At 39.7% G+C, this 27,242-nt stretch overlaps 2 protein-coding genes across 2 annotated transcripts in view; one reads left to right on the forward strand and one right to left on the reverse strand.

Annotated features, from left to right (window-relative positions):
- Window positions 1–27,242, reverse strand: part of LIPA (lipase A, lysosomal acid type) — a 101,179-nt gene that overhangs the window by 68,350 nt on the left and 5,587 nt on the right. The gene's annotated exons all lie outside the window — the stretch shown is intronic.
- Window positions 1,931–26,514, forward strand: LOC114908750 (interferon-induced protein with tetratricopeptide repeats 1-like). Its single transcript, XM_029245246.1, is given in 2 exon segments — window positions 1,931–2,651; window positions 24,617–26,514. Coding segments are annotated over 2 exon segments (1,443 nt in total). The 5' UTR covers window positions 1,931–2,646; the 3' UTR covers window positions 26,055–26,514.

A 27,242-nucleotide genomic window follows, 5' to 3' on the forward strand; every position in this document is an offset into this window, starting at 1 on the left:
CCACAGGACCCAGCCATTTTATTCCTAGATATATACCCAAGAGAAATGGAAACGCACATTCACATAAATTTGTACATGAATGTTTATAGTAGTATTCACGATAGCCGAAAGGTGGATCCATCCACTGATGAACTGATGTATTAAATAAAGTATCTCCATACAGTGGAATATTATTCAGCAATAAAAATAAAGTACTTACTGATACATGCTACAACATAGATGAAATTTGAAAATATTATGCTAAATGAAAGAAGCCAGTCACAAAAGGTCACATATTGTATGATTCTATTTACACGAAATGTCCAAAGTAGGTGAATCTATAAGAGACAGAAAGTAGATTGGTGGTTGCCTAGGCCTGGGAGGGATGGAAGGACTGGAGGTGACAGCAAAGGGGGGTAGGGCTTCTTTTTGGGGTAATGAGAATATTCTAAAATTGACTGTGGTGGTGGTTGCACAGCTCTGTGAAATGCTGAAACTATTGAATTGTATAGTTTAAATGGGTGAATTGTACGGTATGTGGATTATATTTCAATGTGGCTATTTAAAAAACGAATGAGTACTCTTGTTATAAATGTATATAAAGAAAGCAAGCTTTCTTTTCATCACCTTCTATTTTTAACCTCCAAGTTTGTTGGCACTGTGTTGTACCCTTCTTATTACTAACATTTTAAGTACCATCATTACTTTTGCACCCAAGAGACATGTTGGAGAAATTCTATATTCTATTTTCTGAGTAGGGTGTGAGTATGAAAATCTGGTCCCACTTGTTTTATTTTTAAATACCCATTCTCAGGAACCATTCATCAGCAAATTGGCACAAAGGAAGAGTTTAAAAGCAGAAGAAAATGTGATTCACTGTGTAAGTCTAAGTGTACCTGTGTACAAATTTAAGCACACTATGGATTTCTTAACACACAGAATGTTATTCAGCTACCACGTGCAGCTGTTGCAAATACGATGCTAATTCACGAGCGCTGTGTAAGTCAGGAGTTAGAACAAGAAAAGCAGCAAGAAACGGGCAGCTGGTGCAACTGTACTGGAAAATAACTTCATAGTGTAAGATCTATTGCATTCAGGCTGAGAGGAAGGCTTTGGCCAGTTCAGTAAATTTGCCTTTTCTCTGATCTAATCACTTCCGATCATTTCTGCACTTCAAAGTAGTGTCTATCCCTAAAATCAGCACAATTATAACACAATTTCCTTTCTCTTTGAGCAAAGAAGGCAAGAGATAGAGACACATTTTCCCTGGGCTGGATGTTTAAGGTTTCAAGTCTCGCTATGCCAGGATTAAGCACCAGTTTCTCAGGAACAGAGATGCCATGTGTTCCTTCACAAATTTACATTTTGTGTGCCTGTGGTATGTGGGCCCTCTAAAGCACAGGGCCAAAAGCAGGGGCCCCTCTTACCTGGGTGACACTATAAAAGATATAAAGGGATGTCACTTTATCACTACCAGGATAACAAATTGTTAAGTCAGACAACCAACAGAATTACAGACTTTCCCAGTTGCAGGTTACTTTGGCTGGACATAACACAGTCTCTGAACTCGAAGTATCTTATGGTACTCCCATTGTTGGGAAAAAACAAACAGATGTCAGTTTTGTTACACAAGCATCTCTCTCTCTCACCTTCTGCAGCTTCAGAATGGAGGGAGCCTTTCTCTTACGCAACTGACAATTCTTGCATTTTCAAATCAGCCATGAGAACTATATTCCCTATATTTTCACGGATATTTACATCATAGAAAATTTTATTAAAAAAAAATCTCTCAGGGTATTATCACCCCTTCAGAGCTTAAAGCATAAATATGTAAATTTATCAGCTAGGCAGCTTGCCAACAATATTATATGTGTTACTATTTCCCATTTTATAGCTGGAAGAACTGAACGATTGCCTTAGACCTCAGAGATTGAAAGTGCTCAGGGTTTACTCCAGGGCTTGGCTTCTTACATTTAGCATGGGGGAAAAAAAAAAATCAGGCTCAGTGATTTGACTCACGGATAATCCCAGAGCTAGTAAATAACACACAGAATTAAATCCAGGTCTCAAGGCACAAATTGTCTCCCACAAGTAAATTGACTTGACGAAGTTACTTTTTACAACATATTTCTGGAGCAGTCTTCCACAATATGTGCTCCCAGAAACCCCTACATCAGAATCTCCTACAGACTTCATTAAAAATGCAATTTCCTGGGACCCACCCTAGAGTTAGGGTCAGATTCCTGGGAGTGCGATTTTTTTTTTTTTTTTTGCTGTGCCCCGAGGCTTGTGGGATCTTAGTTCCCCCACCAGGGATGGAACCCACGCCCCCTGCAGTGGAAGCACAGTCTTAACCACTGGACCGCCAGGGAAGTCCCCAGTCATGATTTTTAAACGATTTACTTCTACTGAGTCATGACAGATAACCTTAAGTTTCTTTTTCCTCCTCTTGATTTTAAATCAGTTTCACTTTCCAGATCCTCTTCCCTTTCATAAAGGCAGTCACTCAGAGACTGGGAGAAAGCATCAGCTGGTGCATTCTCCCTACCCCCACGTCCCTCTTTTATAGCTCCTTCAGTATTCACTCGAGGTAGACGTGAAAGATTTCTGAAGAGCAAATCAGCTTGGACCCCAGCTTTTCAGAACAGCAGAGAACAGATCACCATCATGAGGTCAGTGAGATAACCTTGCAAGCACCCTCGATCTTGAAACCAAAGTGTAAGCTGAGCTTCTTGGGTGCAGGCAAGTTCCAGAGTTGTCCTGTTGCTTGTGGACTAAACATGCCTTTACCAATATGGGTACTTTTTATTTCTATGACTTTTTCTGGTGTGTGCACTCCGACTCCCTAAGCTTCATGGGTGGAGCTGGGAGCCAGGAGCTGGATGTGAGGGAGGCTTGGCAGGAGTGGTTAGATCCAATCAGGTACAAAGTTTGCTGGTTCAAAGTCAGATCTAAGCAAATTACTCTTTTGAGGCTTTTTCTGTTGTTTTCTTGGAAAGAACTAAGAGGCTTTCTTCTTGTCATTTTAAAAGGAAGCATTTCTTTTCAGCAGATGTCATTAAAGATGAAATTGGTAGTAAAAAGGCAACTCATGTTGGGAATTTTGCCCTGAAAGTTTGATCACTTCAAGGTGGGAAGTGGAAAAAACAATCCTTACAGATGGGACATTTTTTCCATTTCTTACAGGAAAACAAACCAGAAGCTGAGTTTATTTTTATTGCTGTAATGAGAACTTGTGAGCAGCAGAAAATAATTTCTTTTCAAAACATAATGACCTAATCTCTTTCCTAATACTGATCTAATTTCTAATGAAGGAAAGCAGAGCAACGGTTGCCTGGGGATGGTGGAGGGTGAGACTGGGCTTGACTAGGAGGGTACACAGGGGATGATGCAAATAGTCTATAGAGAGATGGTGGTGGTTACGTGGGTATATACGTTTGTCAAAATTCATCAAACTACACTTTAAATGGGTTCATTTTATTGAATGTAAAGTATAATCTTAGTAAATTTGATTTTCAAAGATTCATATAGACCTGCTTGAGTTCTAACATCAGTTAGAGCCTCAGGAAAAATACAGCTGAGAGAAAAGGAAAACTTTCCCATCAAACACCTGGGAAGGGATCGAGGGGTTGACTGGCTGGGGAGGGAGCACCCTAGTGACCATTCAGGGAATGAGGACAGGGCGATCCAAGGGCTCCCAAATGCTCTGCAGGCTTGTGTCTGGGGATGGGGTGGATACGAGGAATTCACTGCTAAATGCCTCAGGTCACTTCCCCTATGTGATGGGCTCCCAGGCATGAGTGATGTGAATCATGTCTGCATGAATGAGTTGCCCAGAAAAACCTAGCCCTGCCCAGTGCCTTGGTAGCCAGTCTGCCTAAGAAGTTTGGCAGTGATCTCTGCTTGGGTGTGTCCAGAGCCACGGACCTGAGGAATTCTGAGGGAGGCTCTCTGGACTATGCTGGACTGAGGCCCACATCAAGGTGCCCTGTTCCCAGAGGCTGTAGGGACAGGGGCAAGTTAGGCTGTTCCTTCTCGGCTGTGCTAAAAAATTTCCAAACGGGGAAGCCACCTGGGGAAACACCTCATACCTGCTGGCTGGCTAATGAGTGCCCTCCTCTGCCCCATCCACTGAGGAAATCTGTTGGCCCCTTTGCACACTCTAAATTCACTTAAAATGATAACACTGATATGCCAGTTATCATGTCAGTAACAGTTTCCTTGTAGTTGGAAGTGCACTCTGTCCAGGGCTCTACACGCATCATCTATCATCATCCTCCCAGCAGCCCTAGGAAGGGAACGCTATTATTTTTTATTAGCCCCACATTCTGGATGAGAAAAATGGGCCTCAGAGGGCAAATTACTTGGCCAAGAAGTCATATAGAAAGTGTGTCAGAGCAGGGTCATTACTAAGGTGCCAAACTCCAGGGCTGAGCTTCTTCTGGGTACAAAGGCCAAACGGGTGAAATGTATTAATGCTTTTAATTATGCTCACATTAGAGAGGAGGGGCAGGGACTGGGAGGTCTGGACCCTCGGGTCCCTATTTGGAGAGGGAAGATCAGTCCTTAGAGTGCCCAGAGCCACACCTGAGATGAAGGTAAAAGTGCATCTCCCTACAGCACAGTTTCCTATCATTTGGATGGAAGAAAAAAGGAAATTTATTCCAGGCCATTTTAGACGTGAGGAAATGAGGCTGTGATGTGATTCAAGAAATACCCCAGAGCTGGTCAAAGAGAAAACTGAAGTCCATGCTTTCTGTGGTTATTTTCCTTTCTTCTAGATGTCTGTCTCACTGTCTGATACTTACATGATCTCCCACAAGTAAATGGGAAACTGCTTTTCAAAATACCTCCAGGACTATGCTTCTCAAAACACGATACAGGGACTTCTGCAACAGAATGTCCAGGGTGTTTGTTAAAATGCAGAGTCCGGAGCCCAAGGCCACCCCTAGGTTGCATCTGAATCTCTGGGAGGAGGGCCCATAATGTGCATGGCATCGACAATGCCTTCTTTCAAACTCTCAAGCGCAGTTGCAGAATCTGTGTAGAATGGTACTCCCAGTGGAGAATTGAGCTCAGCTCTCATGTTCAGTTGCAGTTTCTCCTCAGCAGGAATCTTGATAGCATTCCCTCAGTTTTGTTTTCCTTTTCTATTTTATAAAAGCACAGACCTAACAGCTAGCATCCTGAGTGGAAACCTCCTCTGCATTTGCTTGCAACCCACAGCAGAAAATAAAATCAGCCTGAACCCCAGCTTTTCAGAATTGCAGGGAAACAGCCATCATGAGGTAAATATCCCCTGGTTCTCTGATAGGAAGTTGAGAATGTCTCCCAAATCTTGTTCTTGAGTGCAACTTCCTGAATTATGCTGATTCAGTTTTTGCTAGTAGATTAAATATGCATTTCACTAATCATCTATCTAATCTATCTTACCAATTCATGCACTTTTATTTCTGTGGCTCTTCCTGATTTACAGAGTCAGGCGCTGAGGGATGTGCTCCCAGCAGAGCTGGCAGCTGGCAGCTGGGAAGGGATGTTGAGAGAGCCTAGGAGGGCATGCTCAGATCCTTTCAGGCAAAATCTGGTCAATGAGAGCTGGGGCCTGGAGGAAAGTTGCTGCAGGTCCCAGTCCCCCTTTTGTTTCTTATATTTGAAAGGACAAAATCAGAGCTTTGTGTGTTTTGTTATGGTTGCTGTGGTTATTTTAAAAGCACGCTTACTTCTCAGCAAATGTACTAAGGATTAGTTCAGCACTATGAAACTTCATAATGAAGTCGCTTTTGCCTTGAAATATGCTCTGACAGGACTGGGGGATATGTCTACGTGAACCATCTTCTTACCGACCTGCTAGACTTCCCGTGTGAACTATAAACAGGGAGTAAGTGTCACAGAGTCTCTCAAACTGCGTGGCATATTCCCTGTACCACACCCGACCTGAGTGCTCTATTAGAACGCAAATTACTGGGCCCTGCATATTTGGCTCTCATGTTTCGCTCAGAACCCTTCCTGGGAAGTGAGAAAACCAAAACATGTTTATGTGTTGGGAATATGGAAAAGATGAGTTAGGAATCTACACTTCTGTGAACCCTCTCTCCACATTTCTTCTGACAGCATTAGTGGTGTATTACAATGCTGAGAGGGGGCAGAAGGAAAGAAGGGTTTTGCAGTGTTGAGGGTGATGCTGAAATTATTTTAACATTAGCAGAATTAATTTCTTTCCAGCTGCCTTTTAGACTTCATATTACCTGCCTGTTGGCACCATGAAGTAATTAGCATTTCCTCAGGGTTTTTACACCAACATGCTCTTTGTCCTAATGACGTGACCATAGAATCCTGGGAGGCAACAGATACAGAAGGCAAGGACACGGGGGCCGGATAATATTTGAGTATTCAAAGTACTGGCTTCATTTCCATTAGACTGAATCCTCCTAAAAAATACAAATACAGTGATGAATCAAATGGGAATCTCATGGAACATAGCCTGGGTCAATTGAGATGCCACTTTACATGGGAGTTGCTAATTGAAGACACAAATATCTGATTTAGAAAACAGGGTTCGGATGAGATTGAGTTCCCAGATTTGCTGGTTAGTGAGCCAAGTCTATAACCTCAAAACAAATTCAAACTTTAAAATTTACATTTGTCCAGCTACTGGCAATCATGAGAGACCTATGTGCTCCAAACACTTGGCTGGACATTTATTCACACCTAAGAAAAGTTAAAATGTACTGTGGAAAGGCAAAGTAAGGGAAAAACCTGTTTAGGATGTGCAAGCTAAAAATGACACAAATACCTTAATGTATCTTTTAAGTGTTTGCTCTGTGGTATGTGATATAATCTTCTCCTTTCTCTCCCTAAAATATTTTCTCCAAAAACATTCAATTAAGTTAAAAACTCAATAAGCTAATAAAGTCTCTGCATGTATTTTACTGGTGAAATTTTTAAAAGATTGTACGCTTTTTGTATGTTCTTCGTTTGAGTGGAAGTAGAAAAACACAGAGGCAACTTACATAGCAGTAGAAGACCTGAGGCAAGGAAGCCATGGGAATATAAACCCTACCAAGAATATTTTTAAATATTGGCAGTGGGGGTGGATTTACTTCTACAGGCCATGGAATTAAAAGGTTGACTTATGCTACCTGATCCCTGAGAGCTGGAATTGACCAATGGCAGAGGGTAAGGGAGTTTTGAGTGGGTCACTCAGATGATGCCTGGGGAACACACAAGTAACACCCATTTCAACTTTGATACTAAACTAAGAGCAGATTTATTAGATTTAACCAGAAGAAAACTACTAGAGCAGGAATATCATCCTTTCCTTGTAAACAAGGTCTGACTAAAGTTACAACAATATGCATGCTGAAATGTTTTATCAATTGATTGCACTGATTACCTTCTTACACAACAAAAAAATAAGATAAATTCATGGGTGGATAGAGAAATTGATGGCTGAATAGATACGTAATAAAGCAAATATAGTAAAATGTTAACTGTAGAATCTAGGTGGTGAGTATATTAGTGTTTGTTGGAAAATTCTCTGAACTCTATGTTTAACAATGTTCATAATAAAAATGTTAGGATAAAAAAAAGAAGTATTCTAAAAGTAAATCAAAATGAGGCAAATGAACCAAAATATATGTGAGATAAAGGATAAAACCGCACAGAGAAGTATTCCAAGTGATTTTTTAAATACATTGTAATTCGACTCTACATCTTTAGAAGGTTATATCTTATGATGAAAGAACAGCAAAAAACAAAACAAAACAAAACCCTAAACTCTACTCAGCAATCATTTTGAAGGTGTTCTGATTTTGTTATTCTGAGACTGTTGTCAGTGTATTGTGGAATAGATCATATGTACGCTGGTACCACATAGAAAAGAGATATTCAATTTGGGAGGAAAAAATACACAGATGTAGGATCAATTAGATTAAGTAAAAATCCTGTAAATTTGAATTTGTAAGATGAAATCATAATATATTTTATCTTTAAAATATACACACAGTACCAATGTCATTTTCCTGGTTTTGATATTGTACTACAGTTACACAAGATGTTGCTATTGGGGGGTCAGGGGTTGGTTGCACAAGACTCTTTCTGCAACTTCTTGTGAGTCTGTAATTATTTCAAAATAAGCCTGAAATGTAAAGGAGGAAATGATAAAAACTCAGTACTTGACTGTGTTGCAATAAGCCAAACTGTGGGTTAAGGTGGGCTGAGTGGACCCTTGAGAACCCATGACAAAATGCCATTCACTACATAGGACTTCTGGTGTCTCTGAGCTCTTCCCCATGGATGTGATCAGAAGTACTTAGAAATAATCTCAAAAGGAACACACATTTTTTTGTTGGTGGTTTATAACATTATATAAGTTTTGTATGTACAATATTATATTTCAACTTCTGTACATACTACGGCATACTCACCACCAAATGTTTAGTTTCCATCTGTCACCACGGAGCTCCCCCCTTACTCATTTTGCCCTCCCCCCATCCCCCTTCCCCTCTGGTAGTGGCCAAAGCACTCAGAATCCCATCCTTTTTCCATCCATCCTGTGGATCAGGAAGAGACTGAGGAGCTCATTGCCCACCGTGCAGGTGGGGAAACAAGGCGCAGAGTAATGAAGAGACTGAGCCCGGGACTCACAGTAAGGGAAGTAGGTCCAGGGACTGAGTCCCAGATCACTCAGTCAGAGAATTTCTGTCAAACAATAGACACCAGGGGTCATCAAGGTCCTGGTTCTAGCCCAGGTGCACATCAAAATCACCTGAGCATTCCGTTTTAATACTGAGACGGGGGGCCCATTCCCAGGGGTGTATTCAATTGGTCTGGGACAGGGCCTGATTGGCATTATTCTTGGAGCCTCCCTAGATGATTCTAGTGTGCAGTGAGGGTAGAGATTCGATAATCTATTCCAAATCACTTATGTATCAGTTGAGGAAATTGAGGCTCATAGAGGTGAAGTAGCTTATCATAGTTGGTCAGTCACTCAGGGAGCTAGCTGGTCCTAGACTCCTGGGGATGGACTTACAGCATAGTGCTGAAATTTCATTTTCTGTAAGCGTCATTTTCTCCAGTTCTTGTTTTGTTTTCCTAACTGTAAGCACATGTTCAGACACACACACACACTTTTTTGGCTGTTTCCTCTCTACTGCTCTGTCTTGTATTGCTCATAGCTCTGTTTATTCCACAGAGACAGTAGGCAAGATTCTGAATACCTAATCAGCCCAAGCCAGAGCCCCATAGAACCAGAACTGCTGGCAAGTTCATGGCAATGACAAGATAAACACTTCGTCTGCTTCTCTACATTCTATCTAGTACATTGGAAAATTACAAACCCAACTACTTTTCTCCACAAGGATTCCAAAGACACCTTGCTCCCCAAAAAGAGAGCTTTTCTAATTCATTTATTTCAGCGTTTGCTTATAGCCTGAACATTTATCAGAATACACGGATAAACCTGTATTATTTATTCAGAAATTTTTATTTCTGTAGAACTTTCTAACCAGTTCAGGATGTCTCAGTGGAAGCTTATAGCATTGGTGAGGGCTGGCATGGGAGATGAGCTGGGCAGGAGGGGCTGAGCAGAAGCTTTTTAGATCTGACAGGGTGTTTGATGAAGTGTTTCTAAGAGGAAAACATTCTTGCAGCTGCTCCTTTTCTGTTTCTTATTTTAAAAGAAAAAGTATAGGAAGTTTTGTTTTTAAAGAAAGCACTGTTTAAACTTGATGACTGAAAAATACTGCAGCTGCTGCTCCTCCTGCTGCCACCAATAGTCACCTTTTTTTTTAATTTTATTTTTTTTATCTTTTATACAGAAGGTTCTTATTAGTTATCCATTTTATACATATTAGTATATATATATGTCAATCCCAATATCCCAATAGTCACCTTTTATTTGCATGCTTCTATGTGCCAGGTAGTTGCTAAGTATTTAAATTCAAGTTCCATGAACTACAGTTGAGTTGGAATTTGACTGAGGTGTCATTCTGCAGCATCAGAGAGCTCTCTATTCCAGAGCATCTTACTTTACCTTCTGCTCAAGTGATCAGAGATTAGGAGGCTTTCTTGGTATTTGGCATATTTCCTTCATTTCTGAACTAGGTGGATTGTTTATTTCTGTCAATCTGAAACCAAAAGTAATGACCAGAATCCTGGGCACTTCATTAGGAGTAGGTTTTTATATTTCATAGCCTTCTATATACAGGAGAGTAACTAAAAATGAGGCTACCTCCCTCAACTCTCCCTTTTCTACGCAGTCATCGAGAACCCAGCCACCAACCTTCATGATAGGTGACAATGGGCTGACGCTCTCCTTTAGGGTAGGAGGCAGATCTGGTTCCAAACCCTTGCCAGTCCCTGGGTTTTTGCAGCACTAGGAACAACCCTCAATATGGTCCCAGGTCCACAGTCGTTGGTAATCTGGGTTCATACAACTCGGTACACACCCTGAAATCCCATAAGATACTCCTTGCCCCATGACTCTTCACGGTGAAGCTATGGACAGAAGGCGCCATCAAAACCTTCCATCGCTTATCTCAAATTCTGTTTCACACCTCTCAACCACTTGATATTCTTCTCTGTGAATAAACTTCCTCTGTTTTTATTATTGTCAGGTGCCATGGAAAAACATAGCTAACAATGGTAGCCAAATGTATATATGTCAAGCTCAACAGATTCAGCTTCTCAGGGAAGCAAGTCTAATTGTCTCCTCTCAATAAGGGGCCTTCCAGTGATTAAATTAACTGTGATTGGGGAGAAATTTGCTTTGCAAAATCTGCTGGAATCACCACTTTACTACACGTATCAGGAGAGTAGGGCAATTTCTAATACAAAGTAGGGAAAACAAGAGCTCAGCGGACACCAGTAATAGGAGCGTAATCTGTACCCAGGACCATAGTCTCAGCACTTATTCTTCCCAACCTCTTAACACAAGCACCACGACTACAGAAGACTGTATGGGTCAGGATGGGGTAGACCTGGATGCCACGGGCACCAAGAGGACACTCTCTTGCACAGGTATGGTAATCATGTCTGGTGGATGAGAACACTTTAGATGACTACAAGAGAGAGCATTAAGAATACGGAAATGTTCTCATTAAGGCCAATATGTTTTGTTTGATGTCTCAGGATGCTAGCACTTAACACTTTCTTTGTTGCTATGAATAAAGAAGAAGTTATAGAACTCTTTTTATCATTGACCATTCTCCAGAAAGAAGGGTATGCAAAGGCACAAAATAATTAGTAAGATACAACCTCTCAGAGAATAGGAACAAATTTGAGTTAAGGCTCTAGTTAGTGACTTGCAGAATTTTATACCATAAAAAGAACAATTTCTGTTTCCAGATGAGCAAACAAAGGCACAGATTGGGGGCATGACCTTGGCAAGTCCACAGAGCCAATTTTTACAGGTCTCCCTGGCTGTAGGTTCAGTGGACTCTACATTACTGGCATCTCTTGGTTCCTGGGTTTCTATAAGGCCTTATGGAGTCTGAGAGAGGAATTAGCACATCAGTAAAACTGCTTTCCACGAGCCTTTTCTCAATCCGTTTTCAATACAGAACAAAGGAAGCAATAACTGTTTAAGTTTCGTTTTCTACGACTCTGCCTACTTTAATTTCACTTTCTACTTTCTGTGTAAAGTTTCTGGAAAAAATGTTAATCATACTATGTCAACAAACTTAGTTTCAGTGATGACATTCCCTTATTCTTCTATCTGATCGTCTGCTTTGGACTGAATGTGTGTGAGTGTGTGCGCGCGCACGTGTGTGCTCACACACATGCACATTCATACACACACCAAAAACTGTTTTATTAGTTCAGACATCTTTATTTTTCTTAGCAACTCCCTGAGGAAGACGTTAAAACCCAAAGAAGGGGAGAGAGATGGGAAGGGAGGAAAGGAGAAAATGATCCCAATCTCTGAAGTAATTTTTCACCAACCTCACTTCTGTCTGACTAGGGAGGGAATGGACAGTTTGTCTGGATAGAGATATTGCTCTCTGGCTCCACAACAGGAGGAAAAAGTAGGACCCACACAGCTGTGTGAGCCATAGTCATGGGGTCTCTCAGATGTCTTGAGGGAAATATTGTGGGGGAAGAGTAGGAGAAGCTCACTGCTTAGAGAATAAGACCTTTCTCTGTTGGCTTCTGGTCTCTCTCACTGTCTGCACTGCCGGGTTCCTATGTTGGGCCTTTTCAACCTGACTGGCTTTAAGATGAGCAGATTACGTGTCCTCTGGGGAAGCCATGTGGTCTGCAGATGTTTGACAGCCTCCTGGCTTGGCTAGAGTTCTGTGCTTGGGAACTCCCTCATCTTCCTTAGGTAAAGGGCCTAATGTGAACATTTCTATATTACCCAAACTGAATCTTCATTCAAATAACTCTTGATATCAGCAGATCAAAAAAACATTAATTTGTATCAACCTGCAAATTCCCCCTCAGTGCTCCAGTGGGCAAAATTTTGAAGGGGCAACAGCTTCAGAAAATGCATATAATTATGGGCCTATTATCAACCCTTCTCCCCTCCTTTGGTCCACAGACAGATAAGAGTGGACTATCACTGATAATTAAGAAAATAGTAATAATAATGATAAAGTAGATATCACTTCCTGAATGCTTATCAAGGGCCAACCTGGCTTCCAAAGTATTACGTAAATTATTACATTTACAAAAGAAACCTATGAGGCAGGCACTCCTATTATACTTATTTTGCAATACGAATTTTAAATTAAGAAATGTTGAGGCTACACAGATAATAAGTGATAGAGCTGAGACATGAACCGGAGTCTCTATTCAATGATACCTTATTTAACCTTTAAACAAATGTTTCTTAAAGGGTACCAGTGGAGGTTCATGAGCTCATTTCAGATGGCATGGTAATTAGATTTTATGTTTTAATGCTTTTGTGTTTATTTCAACATGTACTAGAAATATATATATATATACACACACACAGACATATATAATTTGTAGAATTTCTATTCAAGTTAGTAATATGATTTTTTGTGTGATAAAATACACGTAAGACAAAATTTACCATTTTAACTATTTTTAAGTATACAATTTTGTGGTATTTAATACAACCACAATGGTGTGCAACCATCACCACTATCTACTTCAAGAACATTTTTGTCACTCTGAGCAGCCATTCCCCACTCATCCTTCACCCTAGGTCTGGCAACCATTAATCTGCTTTTTGTCTCTATGGATTTGCCTATCATTGATATTTCATATAAATGGAAGCATACAACACATGGCCTTTTGTGACTGGCTTATTTCACTTTTCATAATGTCTTCGAGGTTCATCCATTTTGAAGCATGTGTCAGAATGTCCTTCCATTTTAAGGCTGAATAATATATCATTGTATGCATAGATCACATTTTGTTTATCCATTCTTCCACTGATGGACACTTGGGTTGCTTCCACCTTTTGACTATTGTGAATAATGCTATGAATATCTACTCAAGTCTCTGCTTTCATTTATTTTAGGTATATACCCAAAAGTGGAATTGCTGAATAATATGGTAATTCTATGTTTAATTTTTTGAGGAATCACCACCATCTTCCTCAGCAGCTGCCCCATTTGACATTCTCACTAGAAGTGCACAAGGCTTCTAATTTCTCCACATCCTCAACGACACTTGTTATTTTCTGTGTTTTTGATAACAGCTATCGCAATTGGTGTGAAGAGATATCTTATGGTTTTGATTTGCATTTCACTAATGATTGGTGATGTTGAACATCTTTTTATCTGCTTACCGGCCATTTGTATATTTTTTGGGGGGGAAATATCTATTCAAGTCCTTTACCCATTTTTTAATCAGTTGTTTTTTTCTTGCTGTTGAGTTGTAGGAGTTGCTTATATAATCTAGATATTAATCCCTTATCGGGTACATGATTTGCAAATATTTTCTCCCATTCTGTGGGTTGTCTCTTCATTCTATTGATAGTACCCTTTGAGGCACAAAAGTTTTTAATTTTGATGAAGTTCAACTTATTTATTCTTACTTTTGTTACTTGTGCTCTTGGTGTCATATCCAAGAAATTGTTGCCAAATCCAATGTCATGGAGTTTTTTCCCTGTTTCTTTCAAGATTTTTATAGTTTCAGGTCTTACATTTAGATCTTTGATGCATTTTGATTTCATTTTTTGTATACGGTATAAGGTAGGGGTCCAACTTCATTCTCTTGTATATGGATATTCCTCTTTTCTGCATATATCCCAGACTGAGTGCTGGAGAAGCCAGCAACCTAGAAATGCCAGCAGGCACAGACAGAAAAGTCCCATGAAAAGCCTGCTATCTCTAGCCAAAGGACCAAGGAGGGGACAGCCTAGCAAGACAAAATATTTATGAACAACCATTCTACTCCAGCCAAATACACAGGAAAAAATCAAATAAAAACTAAAGCCCCATTCCGAACTTTGCCAGCAAAGGCTGAGTGGGTAGCCTAGACTTCTACCCTCACCAGGCTATAGCTAGGCATCCCAACTCTCACCCTCCCCCTACCCCCATGGATGATGCCACAGAAGGGCAAGTGGAATGCAAAGACTTTCATCCCCACCAGGGTGGTAACAAGAGTCCCTCTCTCTGCAGTGAGGGAGTGAAGACCACAAAGGGAGTGTGGACATCAGCCCCCACCTAGTGGTAATGAGGTATCCTCCCACTCCCCACTGAGGTGGTATCAGAGAGGCCTAGTGGAGTTCAGGACTTTCACCACCATCCAGAGGTAATAAGGTCACTCTTCCCCACTCACCTCCCTTCCCAGCATCAGTAAAGGCCACATGGAGAAGAGTAACAAGGCACACCTACCCCTTCAAGCCAGGGTGGTATCAGCAGAGGCCTGGGGGATCCTGAACTCCCACCCCCATCCAGCAGTAATGAGGAGCCCAGGCTCCCCATAAAGTGTTAATGAAAGACAAGTCAGTAAACAGGATTCCACCTTGATCTGGCAGTGTGGAATGAGGTGTCCTTCCCCTTTCCCTAGAACAACAGTATTAGAGGAGGCCTGCTAAAACAGATTTATATGTAACTCAGAGTCCTATAATATATAATAATACCCAAATGCCCAGGTTTTCATTAAAAATTGCTTATCAAGCCAAGAACCAGGAAAATCTCAACGTGAATGAGAAAGAATAATCATCAGACAACAACACTGAGATGACACAAATACTAGCGTTGTCTAACTAGGATTTTAAAGCTGCCATCGTAAAAATGGTTCAATGGGCAATTGCAAACACACTTGAAACAAATGAAAATATAAAAAGTCTCAGCAAAGAAAAGGAGATATAAAGAAGAACCAAATGGGAATTTTAGAATTGAAAAGTACAATAACCAAAATGAAAACCCAGTGGGTGGGCTCAAAAACAGGATGGAGAGGACAGAGGAAAGAATTCATGAACTTGAAGACAGAATGATAGAAATTATCCAATGTGATTCTAATTTCAAGTAGCTGACCAAAGTCCAAAGATGATAAACCCAAAGAAATCCAAGACACGTCACAGTTAAAATTCTGAAGACTAAAGATAAAAAGAAAACCCATGAAAGTAGTAGAGAGAAATGACACCTCAGCTATAAGGAAGGGAAAAACATACACACAAGTCTAATGGCAGGTTATTTCTCGTTAGAAACCATGGAGTTGAGAAGAAAGGGGCATAACATTTTTCAAGTGCTGAAAGAAAAGAATTTTCAACCTAGAATCCTACATCCAGCAAAAATATCCTTCTGGAATAAATAGGAAATTAAGACATTCTCAAATGAAGGAAAGCTAAGAGAATTTGGCACCAACAGACCTACCCTTAAGGAATAGCTAAAGAAAATTTTCCAGTGAGCGAAAAAGGAAATAAAAGGTATACAGATCAGAAAGAAAAAATAAAACTGTCCCTATTTATAGATGCCATGATGGTCTACATAGAAAATCCCAAGGTATCTATAAAACAATTCCTAGAACTAAAAAGTGGGTTCATCGAGGTTACAGAATACAAGATTTACATACAAAAGTCAATTGTATTTCTATATACTAGCAAGGAACATGTAAAAATTAAGTTAAAAACACAATATAATTTTAAAGTGCACAAAAAGAAACACATAAGTGTACTTAAGTGTAAATCTAACATAACATGCACAGGACTTCAATGCCTATAAACTATTAAAATGCTAATGAAAGAAATTAAAGAATATCTAAATAAACAGATACAGAATGTTCATGGATTAGAAGACTCAGCACAGCAACAATGTCAATTCTCCCCCAATTGATATAAAATTCCTATCAAAACTCCAGCAAGATTTTTTATAGATATAGAAAATATTAATCTAAAATTTATATGGAAAAGCAAAGGAACTAGAATAACAATTTTGAAAAAGAAAAATAGAGAGGAATCACCCTACCCAGTTTTAAGATTGATTACACACAGTAAACAAGATTGTATGGTATTGGTGGAAGGATAAACACACAGATCAGTGGAACAGAATAAGGAACCCAGAAATAATCCCACACAAGCACAGCCAACTGATTTTTGACAAAGGTGCAAAAACAATTCAATAGAGGATGAACAGTCTTCAACAAATGCTGCTGGAGCAACTGGATATCCATAGGCTGAAAAATGAGACACTGACCTAACCTTCATACATTATGCAAAAATTAACTCAAAATGGATCACAGATTTAAATGTAAAATTATAAAACTTGTAGAAGAAAATACAGGAGAAAATCTTCAGGACTTAGGGCCTGGTGAAGAGTTCCTGGACATGATACCAAACACATGACCCATAAGAGAAAAAAAATCAGTAAGTTATACTTCATCAAAAGTAAAAACTTTTGCTCTTCAAAAGACCTTATTAAAGGATAATAAGACAAGCCACACACTGAGAGAAAATATTTGAAAACATCACAAAGCACTCATATCTAGAATCTATAAAGAGTTATTGAAACCCAACAATAAAAAAAACCTAATTAGAAAATAGGCAAAGGATATGAAGAGATATTTCATGAAAGAGGATATGTAGATGGCAAATAAGCACATAAAAATATGTTCAACACCACTAGCCATTAGGAAAATGCAAATTAAGACCACAAGGAGATACCACTACATGTCTATTAAAAGGGCTAACATTAAAAAAAAAGTGAAAATACCAAATTCTGGTAAGAATGCAAAGAACTAGATCATTCATACATTACTAGTAGGAATGAAAAATGATACTATTCATCTGGAAAACACTGTGGCAGCTTCTTAAAAACATAAGCATACACTTACCACATGACCTAGCAATTGCACTCCTCAACATTTATCCCAGAGAAATGAAAATGTATGTCCATGTAAAGGCCTGTATACAACTGTTCATAGCACTTTTATTTGTAATAAGCCAAAACCAGAAACAATTGAAATGTCCTACAACAGATGAATAGTTAATTGTGATACTCTCATACCATGGCAAATGACCCCCCAGTAGAAAGGAATGAACTGTTGATAAAACTCAACAACTTGGATGTATGTCAAGGGCATTATGATGAGTGAAAAGGGCAATCTCCAAAGATTACACAATATATGACTCCATGTATATGACATTCATGAAATGACAAAATTATAGAGATGAAAAACATGTTAGTAGTTACCAGAGGCTAGAAATGTTTGGAAATGGAGGGAGGCAACAGTTTTGACTCTAAAGAAACAGCATGAGAGAGATGTTTGTGATGATGGAGTAGTTCTCTAACTTGATCAAATGATGGTTCCATGGATTTACACATGTGATAGAATGACAGAACTGTATGCATATTGTACCACTGCCAATTTCCTAGTTTTGACATAGTTAGATAAGATATAATCTTTGGGAGAAACTAGGTGAAGGATACACTGGACCTATGTACAATCTTTGCAAATTTCTGTGAATCCATTATTATTTCCAAATAAATGGGTCAAATATTATTGCTTTTAGGTGGTCTTAATTTGTTGCATAATCTGCAGACTAAGTTCCTAAGGTCAATAATGTTTCCTAAGGCTCTGCATTTCTTACTGGTCTCTATCCTAATTACAAAAATAGGAAACATTTTTTTTTTTTTAAAAAAAACGGCCTGAGTCCTGATTTTGCCACTCATGCAGCTGTGTGATCTCAGGAACCTGTGCTTTGACTTATTTATTTTTTATACAGCAGGTTCTTATTAGTTACCTATTTTTATACATATTAGTATATGCATGTCAATCCCAATCTCCCAATTCATCCCACCCCGCCACCCCCCCCACCCCACTTTCCCCCCTTGGTGTCCATACGTGTGCCCTCTAGATCTGTGTCTCTATTTCTGCCTTGCAAACCCGTTCATCTGTACCATTTTTCTAGATTCCACATAGATGCATTAATATACAATATTTGTTTTTCTCCTTCTGACTTACTTCACTCTGTATGACAATCTCTAGGTCCATTCACGTCTCTACAAATGACCCAATTTCATTCCTTTCTATGGCTGAGTAATACTCCACTGTATGTACGTACCACATCTTCTTTATCTATTCATCTGTCGATGGGCATTTAGGTTGCTTCCATGACTTGGTTATTGTAAATAGTGCTGCAATGAACATGGGAGTGCATGAGACTTTTTGAATTATGGTTTCCTCTGGGTATATGCCCAGTAGTGGGATTGCTCGGTCATATGGTAATTCTATTTTTAGTTTTTTAAGGAACATCCATACTGTTCTCCATAGTGGCTGTATCAATTTACATTCCCACCAACAGTGCAAAAGGGTTCCATTTTCTCCACACCCTCTCCAGCATTTGTCATTTGTAGATTTTCTGATGATGCCCATTCTAACTGGTGTGAGGTGATACCTCATTGTAGTTTTAATTTGCATTTCTCTGATAATTAGTGATGTTGAGCAACTTTTCATGTGCCTCTTGGCCATCTGTATGTCTTCTGTGGAGAAATGTCTATTTAGGTCTTCTGCTCATTTTTTGATTGGGTTGTTTGCTTTTCTTTTTTTTTTTGGCGGTACGCAGGCCTCTCACTGTTGTGGCCTCTCCCATTGCGGAGCACAGGCTACGGACGTGCAGGTTCAGTGGCCATGGCTCACAGGCCTAGCCACTCCGCGGCATGTGGGATCTTCCCGGACCGGGGCACGAACCCATGTCCCCTGCATTGGCAGGCGGACTCTCAACCACTGTGCCACCAGGGAAGCCTGGTTTGTTTGCTTTTTGATATTGAGCTGCATGAGCTGTTTATATATTTTGGAGATTAATCCTTTGTCCGTTGATTCATTTGCAAATATTTTCTCCCATTCTGAGGGTTGTCTTTTTGTCTTGTTTGTAGTTTCCTCTGCTGTGCAAAAGCTTTTAAGTTTCATTAGGTCCCATTTGTTTATTTTTGTTTTTCTTTCCATTACTCTAGGAGGTGGATCAAAAAAGATCTTGCTGTGATTTATGTCAAAGAGTGTTCTTCCTAAATTTTCCTCTAAGAGTTTTATAGTGTCCAGTCTTACATTTAGGTTTTTAATCCATTTTGAGTTTATTTTTGTGTATAGTGTTAGGGAACATTCTAATTTCATTCTTTTACATGTAGCTGTCCAGTTTTCCCAGCACCACTTATTGAAGAGACTGTCTTCTCTCCATTGTATATCTTTGTCCCCTTTGTCATAGATTAGTTGACCATAGGTGTGTGGGTTTATCTCTGAGCTTTCTATCCTGTTCCATTGATCTATATTTCTGTTTTTGTGCCAGTACCATATTGTCTTGATTACTGTAGCTTTGTAGTATAGTCTGAAGTCAGGGAGTCTGATTCCTCCAGCTCTGTTTTTTTCCCTCAAGATTGCTTTGCCTATTTGAGGTCTTTTGTGTCTCCATACAAATTTTAAGGTATTTTTTCTAGTTCTGTAAAAAATGCCATTGGTAGTTTGATAGGGATTGCATTGAATCTGTAGATTGCTTTGGGTAGTATAGTCATTTTCACAACATTGATTCTTCCAATCCAAGAACATGGTATATATCTCCATCTGTTTGTGTCATCTCTGATTTCTTTCATCAGTGTCTTATAGTTTTCTGAGTACAAGTCTTTCACCTACTTAGGTAGGTTTATTCCTAGGTATTTTATTCTTTTTGTTGTAATGGTGAATGGGATTGTTACCTTAATTTCTCTTTGTGATCTTTCGTTGTTAGTGTACAGGAATGCAAGGAATTTCTGTGCATTAATTTTTTATCCTGCAACTTTACCAAATTCATTGATTAGCTCTAGTAGTCTTCTGGTGGCATCTTTAGGATTCTCTATGTATAGTATCATGTCATCTGCAAACAGTGACAGTTTTACTTCTTCTTTTCCTATTTGTATTCCTTTTATTTCTTTTTTCTTTTCCAATTGCCATGGCTAGGACTTCCAAAACTGTGTTGAATAATAGTGGTGAGTGTGGAATCCTTGTCTTGTTCCTCATCTTAGAGGAAATGCTTTCAGTTTTTCACCATTAAGAATGATGTTTGCTGTGGGTTTGTCATATATGGCCTTTATTATGTTGAGGTAGGTTCCCTCTATGCCCACTTTCTGGAGAGTTTTTATCATAAATGGGTGTTGAATTTTGTCAAAAGATTTTTATGCATCTATTGAGATAATGATATGGTTTTTCTTCTTCAGTTTGTTAATATGGTGTATCACATTGATTGATTTGCATATATTGAAGAATCCTTGCATCCCTGAGATAAATCCCACTTGATAACGGTGTATGATCCTTTTAATGTGCTGTTGGATTCTGTTTGCTAGTATCTTGTTGAGGATTTTTACATCTACATTCATCAGTGATATTGGTGTGTAATTTTCTTTTTTTGTAGTATCTTGGTGCAGTTTTGTTATCAGGGTGATGGGGGCCTCATAGAATGAGTTTGGGAGTGTTCCTTCCTCTGAAATTTTTTGGAAGAGTTTGAGAAGGATGGGTGTTAGCTCTTCTCTAAATGTTTGATAGAATTCACCTGTGAAGCCATCTGGTCCTGGACTTTTGTTTGTTGGAAGATGTTTAATCACAGTTTCAATTTCATTACTTGTGATTGGTCTGTTCATATTTTCTATTTCTTCCTGGTTCAGTCTTGGAAGGTTATACCCCTCTAAGAATTTGTCCATTTCTTCCAGGTTGTCCATTTTATTGGCATAGAGTTGCTTGTAGTAGTCTCTTAGAATGCTTTGTATTTCTGCAGTGTCTGTTGTAACTTCTCCTTTTTCATTTCTAATTTTATTGATTTGAGTCCTCTCCCTCTTTTACTTGATGAGTCTGGCTAATGGTTTATCAATTTTGTTCATCTTCTCAAAGAACCAGCGTTTAGTTTTATTGATCTTTGCTATTGTTTCCTTTGTTTCTATTTCATTTATTTCTGCTCTGATCTTTATGATTTCTTTCCTTCTACTAAATTTGTCCGTAGGTCTGTAGGTCTACTAACTTTGGGTTTTGTTTGCTCTTTCTCTAGTTCGTTTAGGTGTAAGGTTAGATTCTCTATTTGAGATGTTTGCTGTTTCTTGAGGCAGGATTGTATTGCTGTAAGCTTCCCTCTTAGAACTGGTTTCACTGCATCCCATAGGTTTTGGATTGTCGTGTTCTCGTTGTCACTTGTCTCTAGGTATTTTTTGATTTCCTCTTTGATTTCTTAAGTGATCTCTTGGTTATTTAGTAACCTATTGTTTAGCCTCCATGTGTTTGTGTTTTTTACGTTTTTTTTTTTTCCACTGTAATTGCTTTCTAATCTCATAGCGTTGTGGTCGGAAAAATTGCTTGATATGATTTCAATTTCCTTAAATTTACTAAGGCTTGACTTGTGACCCAAGTTGTGATCTATCCTGAAGAATGTTCCATGTGCACTTGAGAAGAAAGTGTAATCTGCTGTTTTGGGATGGAATGTCCTATAAATATCAATTAAATCTATCTGGTCTACTGTGTCATTTAAAGCTTCTGTTTCCTTATTAATTTTCCATCTGGATGATCTGTCCATTGGTGTAAATGAGGTGTTAAAGTCCCCCATTATTATTGTGTTACTGTCGATTTCCTCTTTTATAGCTGTTAGCATTTGCCTTATGTATTGAGGTGCTCCTATGTTGGGTGCATATATATTTCTAATAGTTATATCTTCCTCTTGGATTGATCACTTGATCATTATGTAGTGTCCTTCCTTGTCTCTTGTAACATTCTTTATTTTAAAGTCTATCTTATCTGATATGAGTATTGCCACCCCAGCTTTCTTCTGACTTCCATTTGCATGGAATAACTTTTTCCATTCTCTCACTCTCAGTCTGTATGTGTCCATAGGTCTGAAGTGGGTCTCTTGTAGACAGCACATATATGAGTTTTGTTTTTGTATCCATTCCACAAGCCTGTGTCTTTTGGTTGGAGCATTTAATCTGTTCACATTTAAGGTAATTATCGATATGTATGATCCTATTACCATTTTCTTAATTGCTTTGGGTTTGTTTTTGTAGGTCCTTTTCTTCTCTTGTGTTCCCCACTTAGAGAAGTTCCTTTAGCATTTGTAGTAGAGCTGGTTTGGTGGTGCTGAATTCTCTTAACTTTTGCTTGTCTGTAAAGCTTTTGATTTTTCTGTCAAATCTGAATGAGATCCTTGCCGGGTAGAGTAATCTTGGTTGTAGGTTCTTCCCTTTCATTACTTTAAATATATTGTGCCACTTCCTTCTGGCCTGTAGATTTTCTGCTGAGAAATCAGCTGTTAACCTTATGGGAGTTCCCTTGTATGTTATTTGTTGTTTTTCCCTTGTTGCTTTCAATAATTTTTCTTTGTCTTTAATTTTTGTCAATTTGATTACTATGTGTCTCGGAGTGTTTCTCCTTGGGTTTATCCTGCCTGGGACTCTTTGTGCTTCCTGGACTTGGGTGGCTATTTCCTTTCCCATGTTAGGGAGGTTTCTGACTACAATCTCTTCAAATATTTTCTTGGGTCCTTTCTCTCTCTCTTCTCCTTCTGCAACCCCTATAATGTGAATGTTGGTGCATTCAATGTTGTCCCAGACGTCTCTTAGGCTGTCTTCATTTCTTTTCATTCTTTTTTCTTTATTCTGTTCCATGGCAGTGAATTCCACCAACCTGTCTTCTAGGTCACTTATCCGTTCTTCTGCCTCAGTTATTCTGCTACTGATTCCTTCTAGTATATTTTTCATTTCAGTTATTGTATTGTTCGTCTCTGTTTGTTTGTTCTTTAATTCTTCTAGTGGTTGGTTCTTTAATTCGTCTAGGTCTTTGTTAAACATTTGTTGCGTCTTCTCGATCTTTGCCTCCATTCTTTTTCCAAGGTCCTGGATCACCTTCACTATCATTATTCTGAATTCTTTTTCTGGAAAGTTGCCTATCTCCACTTCATTTAGTTGTTTTTCTGGGATTTTATCTTGTTCCTTCATCTGGTACATAGTCCTCTGCCTTTCATTTTGTCTATCTTTCTGTGAATGTGGTTTTCCTTTCACAGGCTGCAGGATTGTAGTTCTTCTTGCTTCTGCTGACTGTCCTCTGGTGGATGAGGCTATCTAAGAGGCTTGTGCAAGCTTCCTGATGGGAGGGACTGGTGGGGGGTAGAGCTGGGTGTTGCTCTGGTGGGCAGAGCTCAGTAAAACTTTAATATACTTGTCTGCTGATGGGTGGGGCTGAGTTCCCTCCCAGTTGGTTGTTTGGCCTGAGGCGACCCAGCACTGGAGCCTACCGGCTGTTTGGTGGGGCTAATGGCAGACTCTGGGAGGGCTCACGCCAAGGAGTACTTCCCAGAACTTCTGCTGTCAGTGTTCTTGTCCTGGCGGTGAGCCACAGCTGCCCCTGGGCTCTTCAGGAGACCCTCCAACACTAGCAGGTAGGTCTGGTTCAGTCTCCCATGGGGTCACTGCTCCTTCCCCTGGGTCCTGATGCACACACTACTTTGTGTGTGCCCTCCAAGAGTGGAGTCTCTGTTTCCCCCAGTCCTGTCAAAGTCCTGCAATCAAATCCCGCTAGCTTTCAAAGTCTGATTCTCTGGGAATTCCTCCTCCCTTGTCGGACCCCCAGGTTGGGAAGCCTGACGTGGGGCTCAGAACCTTCACTCCAGTGGGTGGACTTTGGTGGTATAATTGTTCTCCAGATTCTGAGTCGCCCACCCAGTGGTTATGGGACTTTACTTTATTGTGATTGTGGCCCTCCTACCGTCTCACTGTGGCTTCTCCTTTGTCTTTGGATGTGGGGTATCTTTTTTGGTGAGTTCCAGTGTCTTTCTGTCGATGATTGTTCAGCAGTTAGTTGTGATTCCGGTGCTCTTGCAAGAGGGAGTGAGCGCATGTCCTTCTACTCTGCCATCTTGAACCAATCTCCTAGGAAACTCTTACATAGCATGAAATATGTATGCTCTAAGTGCTTTCCATACATAGGCTTATTAATTCTCACCAAATCCAGTGTGATAAATCTATTATTTTCCCCACTTTACGAAGGAGACTCTGAAGCACAGAGAGGTTGCATGGGTAGAAAGTGCTGGGGCCAGTGTATGAAGCCAAGCAAACTGCATTCAAAGGCCACACGGATCTTAGAAATAGAGGAACTCAAAGGAAGATCAAAGCAGGTGTGCCCTTTTCAAGGCTAAGCTCTAAATATGCAGTGTTTTGTCTGGCTTATTTCTATTGGCTGTTTGTCACCTAACAAAGAAAATCTGCTTTTGTTTTTAAAGTACTAATGCTGATGAAGATCAGATCAAGGATAAGCTGGAACAGTTGAGATGTCACTTTACATGGGAGTTGGTCATTAAGGACACTGAAATACCTGAATTAGAAAACAGGGTCTTGGAGCAGATTGAGTTCCTAGACACCACATACAAAGTGGGAATATACAACTTACTGGCCTATGTGAAACACCTGAGAGGCCAGAATGAGGAAGCCTTGAAGAGTTTGAAAGAAGCTGAAGACTTAACCCAGCAAGAACATGCCAACCAATCAGACATGAGAAGTCTGGTTACCTGGGGCAACTATGCCTGGCTGCATTACCACATGGGCCGACATGCAGAAGCCCAGATTTACCTGGACAAGGTGAAGAACACTTGCAGGAAGCTTGCAAATTCCTCCAGCTATAGAATGGAGGGTCCTTATATGGACTGTGAGGAAGGATGGGCCTTGCTGAAATGTGGAGGAAGCAATTATGAACGGGCCAAGGTCTGCTTTGAAAAGGCTCTGGAAGTGGACCCTGAAAACCCTGAATTCAGCGCTGGGTATGCAATCACCGTCTATCGCCTGGAGAGCTTTAACAAAGCAGTACGGCATACTGGGAAATTTTGTCTGAATACCCTAAAACAGGCTGTCAGGCTAAATCCAAAAGATGCATATATTAAGGCTCTCCTTGCCCTGAAGCTTCAAGGTGTAGGACAAGAAGCTGAAGGAGAAAAATACATTAAAGAAGCACTGACCAACGCGTCCTCAAAGATCTATGTCTTCCGATATACTGCCACGTTTTACCGAAGAAAAGGCTCTCTGGATAAAGCTCTTCAGTTCTTAAAACTGGCCTTGAAAGCAACACCCTCCTCTGTCGTCCTGCATCACCAGATGGGGCTTTGCTACAAGTCACAAATGATGCAAATAAAGAAAGCTACAAACTGGCAGCCTAAAGGACAGGATAAAGAAAACGTCAACAGAATAATACAGTCAGCCATATCTCATTTTGAATTTGCTGTGCAACAAAAGCCCACATTTGAGTTTGCTTACATAGACCTGGCAGAAATGTACACAGAAGCAGGTGACCACAGAAAAGCTGAAGATGCTTATCAAAAGGTGTTATGCATGGAATCACTCAACAAATATATGCTGCAACAGGTACATTTCCACTATGGCCGATTTCTGGAATTAAAAAAAAAATCTGAAGTTGATGCAATCAGCCATTATTTAAAAGCAGCAGAAATAGAAAAGGCATCATTAGCAAGGAATAAAAGTATCAGTTCTTTGAAGAAATTGGCTTTAAAGAAACTTCAGAGCGATGCCTCAGATATGGAAAGCTTGTGCATCCTTGGGTTCATCCAAAAAGTAAAAGGAGAAATGAATGAAGCCCTGGAGTATTAAGAGCAGGCCCTGAGGCTGGTTCCTGTCTTGGAGAACTCTGTGCTTGTGACCTGTAGGCACTGAAATATGGACCACTCTTACATATCATTTGGTTTTACATCAACATATACTAATCATCTTTCCTGCTTGCTGCTTTCAGAAACATGTAATTCACTGCAATGATGTAATCTTTGAACAATTACTCAAACCTGATACAACATTGGTTGTATTGAGAAAATAGTGAAACAGACTATACAGGTCTCTGTGTGTGAAAGAGAGAGAGGAAGAGAGAGAAGAACCATTTCTCTGTGAATGTTATATAGTAGAAAAAAAAAAGTTTGCTGAGTAGATTTGTAGCAAGTAAAACACTGGCCTTGACATGGAGCCAACCTAAATGTCCATCGACAGATGAATGGATAAAGAAGATGTGGCACATACAAACAATGGAATATTACTCAGCCATAAAAAGAAACGAAATTGAGTTATCTGTAGTGAGGTGGATGGACCTAGAGTCTGTCATACAGAGTGAAGTAAGTAAGTAAGAAAGAGAAAAACAAATACTGTATTCTAACTATATATGGACTCTAAAACAAAAAAATGATACTGATGAACCTAGTTGCAGGGCAGGAATAAAGATGTAGACATAAAGAATGGACTTGAGGACATGGGGTGGGAGGGGGAAGCTGGGGTAAAGTGAGAGTAGCATCGACATATATACACCACTGATCGTAAAATAGCTAGTGGGAAGCAGCTGCATAGCACAGGGAGATCAGCTTGGTGCTTTGTGATGACCTAGAGGGGTGGGATAGGGAGGGTGGGAGGGAGGCTCAAGAGGGAGGGGATATGGGGACATGTGTATGCATATGGCTGATTCACTTTGGTGTACAACAGAAACTAACAGAGTATTGTGAAGCAATTATACTCCAATAAAGATCTATTAAAAAAAAAACCCACTGGACTTACGTAAAATAAAATGTTCAATTTTATCAATAGTTTTCAGTGCTAGAAACCAAAACTACTATGGTGATGTAGGGGAGGGAAAATTCTTTTTCCTCTACCCATCTTAGGTTCATTGGCTTGGGCCTTAAATTAAACTGAAAAAAGACAAATTAACAAGAGAAAAACAAACAAGTTTATTAACACATGCATTGGGCATACCCAGGGGAGTACCCAGTGATGAGTAATTCAAAGGGGTGGGTTTATATAGCATCCTAACAAACAAACAATACATTTTTAGAGAAGTGATAAGGCAAAGGCAAAGAACTTTAGTTT

This window comes from Monodon monoceros, unplaced genomic scaffold, assembly GCF_005190385.1.
Source record: "Monodon monoceros isolate NGI ecotype Baffin Bay Population unplaced genomic scaffold, NGI_Narwhal_1 Super_Scaffold_4, whole genome shotgun sequence".
Taxonomy (NCBI): Eukaryota; Metazoa; Chordata; class Mammalia; order Artiodactyla; family Monodontidae; genus Monodon; species Monodon monoceros.